Raw genomic sequence first — 5,402 nt, forward strand, 5'->3', positions numbered from 1 at the left:
TATTCTTCTAGTTAAAAATCATTATGAACCCCAACGCAGAGGATGAATTAAACTTAGCGCAAATGGAAGAGATGCGTGCAAAGGCAAATACATTTGCGAAAATTTACGCTGAATTTAAGTATCTTTGGAAATTTAGYAGAGGCCTCAAAAGCTATGAACAATTAGAGCTAGATTTCAATAGACTAATGCAACGTTTAAACGAACATTATAAATTCGAACTGACCATAAGCCAAACGAAACGTATTGTGAATTTGATTTCATTATGGTATAAGCAAACATATCACACGAAATTTATGGAGAAAAAACGTATCTTAAATAAAGTACAATATTATTTGAACACTTTTGCATATTTGCCGAAAACTACGCGACGCATATTTTATTGCGAAGAGTGTCCACGTTATTTTCTTGCACAGCAGAAATATTTTGCTCACCGTCAGGGACACAACGCGCTAGCGCCCACTTGCAACAATTGTCAAGAGAGCTTTATGATTCGCAAAGARCTGCACTTGCACAGCAAATTGTGTGCTACATACAAATGCATGGAATGTGCCATTAAATTTGATAACGCCGCCAATCTAGAATATCATGTACGCAACAATCATATATTTCAGTGTGAGAAATGTGGAAAATTATGCGCTACAGCGGCAGATTTAGATTGGCACGAACATCAGTATCCCATAATTTGTGGCTTGTGCAATCGTTTATGCGAAACGGCTGTCGAATTGCAAAAGCATCGGCAAGAATCCTTTCACTGGGACTACACATGCCGGACATGTGAGACATTTCTCCCTACGGCTACGCAAATGAAGCAGCACCTGAGGCTATGCATGGGCAATAAAATGTAATATTTTTGATATATTTACATATGTATATACATATTTTTTTTAATCCACCATAATTTTAATCAAAATGTGCACGCGAATTGMCAGTATTTTAATTTTAAGTAGTAAAAGTGAATTAATTTATATTTTTAAAATGCTTTTTATACAATGTTTATTTAGTTTTATGAATAAAAACAAAAATTGATGAAATGCGCGTAAATTGACAGCAATATTTTTGACACTTCTAAATTGTATTTGCATTATTTTCATTCAAAAGTATAAACATTTAAGTAGTAAAAGTGAAATAATTTATATTTTTAAAATGCTTTTTATACAATGTTTATTTAGTTTTATGAATAAAAAAACAAAAGTTGATGAAATGCGCACAAATTGATGGTAATATTTTTGACACTTCTAAATTGTATTTGTATTATTTTCATTGCAGAGTATAAACATTTACCCGTGTAGGTTTCGCCCGGCACATAGCCATTGGCACCCTCAGCCACAATTAATCTATAACCGTTGTCGCCGCGCGAGCGTCTGCCATGCGGTAGGTGTGTTGGTGCACGCGTACAACACGCCGCCAATTGAAACGCCACTAAACATAGCAGTAAAAATGTCAAGTTGCACTTGTTGAGTAATTGACACTGCATTTCCATTCSTTATGTTTCGCACACGATACTGTTTTAATGGCCACACAGTTATTTAAACCGATTTATATATACATATATATATATAAATATACTTATATACATATATGCGTATATTGTGGAGTTTTTTGTTTCAATGCTAAGTTAATTGCACAATGAATTTGTCCACTTGCTGTGCAAGCGTAGATTTTGAAATGGACTCTATTAGCGTTTTGAATGTCACCAGCAGCTTTGGTCACGCTAACGCGTAACGCGGCTATTATTAAACTATGTACGGAGTCTTAGATTAAATGCTTCTATACAATACGGCGWACGCGCTCCGACTGAATGCCTCAAAGATGAGCATAAGCGAAGATGAGCCATCAAGAGGCACTGGAAGCTGCTTGAATACATACATGTTTATGTACATAGCTGCATGTACATATGTATGTAATAGCGAATGTGTCTATATGTGCGTAAAATGCTGATAACATACTTTATTGGAGCCTCCATTTGTGTCTACAAGCTAAAAACAGCAGCTTTGTTGATAAGAATGGACCATTTGGCATAATAACTGTGTCTAGGAAACAAATTCGAAGTTGGTTTTCGCTAATTTGTAGTGTCATCAAGCATTTTTTTTTCGAAAGTTTTTACAATTGCCATAAATCTTTGTTGTTTTTGTTTCAAATGCGGTTGCATTTCTCACAACAGTCGGTCCTACGTAACCGCGAGGGACCCCGATTTTTTATCCGGTCAAGGACTGTCAACGCGGCAGAATTCTGCACCAACAAAAWCAACAACAACATTCGGACAAATTAGCACCTGCTTGGCGAGAAAGGGACCTTAGATTGTTATCTCAAAAACTGTGGGACGTCCTAAACTTTGGCTTCCGGCTGTTTCGAACTTCATAGCAAATTTAATATACCCTGTTTARGGTATAAACATCTAATATATGTACATATGTTCATTTCGGTGCATATGTTCCCATACAAGTACGATTTACTTGAACTTTAGGTTCAAATTTAGCGCTGATAAGCTCGTCACTCGGTTTTTAAAACGACAGTGGACAATTAAATAAAAACGTTTTTAGTTTTGAGTTCATTAATAAGTGTTACTTTGTATTTATTAATGTATTTACATATGCCATACGTTTTGTTTGCATATGTAGCAGCCACATGACAATTACAGTTAGTTCAACGCCGTYATTACTGATCTATATCTTCGCTGCACAAATATACATACATATGTATATGCAAATTAAACTGTTATTGTACATACATATGTATGTACATGAAGAGGGTTCCATAAATAATTGCTGTTTAAGTAGAAAGAAATCGCATAACGCTGCATGAAGACATTCCCCCCTCCCTATCCGCAGACGTTTGCTTAGTTTCAGMGGATTCTTTCAACGTTCGCCTGAATCTTGTCATCGCAACTGCTAGTGTCATATTTCCTGTCTGCTCTTAGGCCACCTGCAAGTACTTTTTGTCAGAAACCGTTAACGAGTTTTTATTTTCTCTGGGCAAACCGCGTTCCCCAAAGAAAGGATATTAGCCCACCGCTTATACAATTCACCTGAATACCTGCAAACAATCTRTATTGCTCCCTAAAGTAACATGACCAAAAAATTCCAACGATCCTAGACTGTATATCGTTACTTTTAAAATTATTTGTGTTTTTTTTTGTGCTGACATAATTTTGGGGAATGCTTCCTAGTTGACAGTCTTTGGTCAAATAAAAATCCAGGTTCCCGTTAGAGTTACTTAAATCCGACTGTCGTGGGCGCATTTTTTTTTTAATTAACCGTTAATCGTCGCAAAAAATAATTGGTTTAACTCTTTTCGATATTCTGCAACGTCTCTTCAACCCGSCAAGACCCAAAAAATGTGCACAGAACGCAGCAGAAAGCAAAATATTGACAAAAGCATTGCTCCTTTTTAAGGTTCCACCAGAGCTTAATCCAACTTTGGGAGAGTCGGGCATGGTCGTTGAAAGAATTTCAGTTTTTGATATAGGTGAAAATTTGCCATCATCCATCCGATCACTGAAAGAACTCCCTTTTGCATTACGTCCATTCCATTATCGTCCTTAAACTTAATCTAAAACTTACCCTAATTCCGATCGTCGAAAGAATTGCCTTTTGTCGCCTTAAAWCCATTCCGTTATCGTTCTAAAACTAACAGATCCAARCGAGGTTAGATCTCTGAAAGTACAGCCCTTGGCCAGATAAAATCCGGGTTATTTCCAATCTCTGAACTAACTCCCTTTTGTCGCCTTAAATCCATTTCGTTATCGTTCCCAAACTTAATCGCTCTTAAAACTTACCTATCCAAACAGGGTTAGATCTTCGAAAGTACAGCCCTTGGACATATAAAATCCGGGTTMATTCCGTTTGCTCAMAAAMTTGCCTTTTGCCGCATTAAATCCAYTCCGTTATCGTTCTAAAACTTAAACTAAAACTTATCGATCCAACGAGGTTAGATCATCGAAAGTACAGCCTTTAGGTGGATAAAATCCGAATCAATTCCGTTAACGCAGAACCGGCTGCTGTGGAAATTGATTTCGTTATCATAGTACTGGCTGTTTGCATAATTCGTACCATCTGTAGCCCTCGATATGTTTTTTTTTTTATTATTGTTGTAGTTAAAATCAAATACATTTATGTATTTTAGCGGAAATCTGCTGAGTTGACCGCCCTTGGCGTGCTAAAAAAGCTTTGAACATATTTTTTTTACGATTTTACGATTTTTCATAAGTTTAACTTTATTATTTTTCAATTTGTATGTATGTATTGTATAATTCGTATATGACAATCTTTTTTTAGTTAATACATTTTATTAATTCATTTCTAAATTTTTGTGAATGAATGAATGTATGAGATTTTCGCGCGATTTGTGAATTCTGCAGTTAATAATGTATGTATGTATTTGTGTTTGTGTGTTGATTAACGCGCCTACAATCAGGTCTACAAACATGCCATACATATTCAATAAACGTTTACAAACTATTCATAAATATACTTGACTGCAAAAATAACTGTATTTAGGTACATAATATGTTTGTATATGTATATGCTTGCAGTCACATGCTATTTTTTTATAAATCATACATACATACATATATTTTGTCTCTATTATTAATACATAGAAATCTCAAGCCGCCGCATTTAGTTTTGATGCCCTCAAGTGATAACTTTTCCTTAAAGCTGTCGTGCTCGTAGTTTTGTGTATAAAAGTAAGCGGCGAATWACAAACTGAAAACCGAATATCTTATCAAAATTTTGACACACTAGTATTGTATGTAAGTATGTGTGTATATAGAGCGAATTGCGCTACTTTCTATGCAGCAACTGGCAATGTGAGATTCGTTTTGGCTAATTTTCATGCTTTAATGAATTATGTTGTATTATGTCTTAATTATAGTATGTATATATATGTACGCTTCAGTTATAGCTTTTTATGTATGTTGTGTAGTGTTTTTGTGTAGGAATCGAAAATATCAGTTTGTTCCTTTAAGTTTTCGTTTGCTTTACGCGCTACAATTTGTAGATGATGTGTACTTTTATGTTTATAAAATTGAAAATTATTTAAATTTAATTATTATGTGACTAAAACTATTACATAATTGAAAACAGAACCTTGAGGAATGTGTATAAACACCACAACTGCGTAAATCACAAAAAACAGAGTTTCACACAAAAATACTTAATGAAAAAAATCACATACTTTTACATATATAAATTGACTTTAATTAGTAAAATAAAATTAAATTAAATCAATCACATTAAATATAATAACAGAGATGCCTTACAATATTTTAGCGCCAATAGTTGCTGATTGAAGCATTACAAGTGTAAAAGTATGCCTAATCTAATCTATGCATATACAAGCAATTTATAAATAAAATAAGTAAAAAATACTTAAGAAATAATAATAATAAAAATTTTAAAGTA

General features: G+C 34.2%; 2 protein-coding genes across 2 annotated transcripts in view; one reads left to right on the plus strand and one right to left on the minus strand.

Annotated features, from left to right (window-relative positions):
• Positions 1–908, plus strand: part of LOC108968882 — a 4,581-nt gene extending 3,673 nt beyond the window's left edge. The window contains exon 5 of the mRNA XM_018933200.1: positions 12–908. Coding sequence (XP_018788745.1) covers positions 12–845 — 834 coding nt within the window. The 3' untranslated portion in view covers positions 846–908. The remainder of the gene's footprint in view (positions 1–11) is intronic.
• The window catches only part of LOC108968883 (spondin-1), an 8,030-nt gene extending 6,550 nt beyond the window's left edge, over positions 1–1,480 (minus strand). Inside the window, exon 1 of the mRNA XM_018933201.1 lies at positions 1,282–1,480. Coding sequence (XP_018788746.1) covers positions 1,282–1,480 — 199 coding nt within the window. The remainder of the gene's footprint in view (positions 1–1,281) is intronic.
• Positions 1,481–5,402: the final 3,922 nt, after the last annotated feature.

The sequence above is a fragment of the Bactrocera latifrons genome, unplaced genomic scaffold (assembly GCF_001853355.1).
Source record: "Bactrocera latifrons isolate USDA-ARS-PBARC rearing strain unplaced genomic scaffold, ASM185335v1 scaffold_230, whole genome shotgun sequence".
In the NCBI taxonomy this organism is placed as follows: Eukaryota; Metazoa; Arthropoda; class Insecta; order Diptera; family Tephritidae; genus Bactrocera; species Bactrocera latifrons.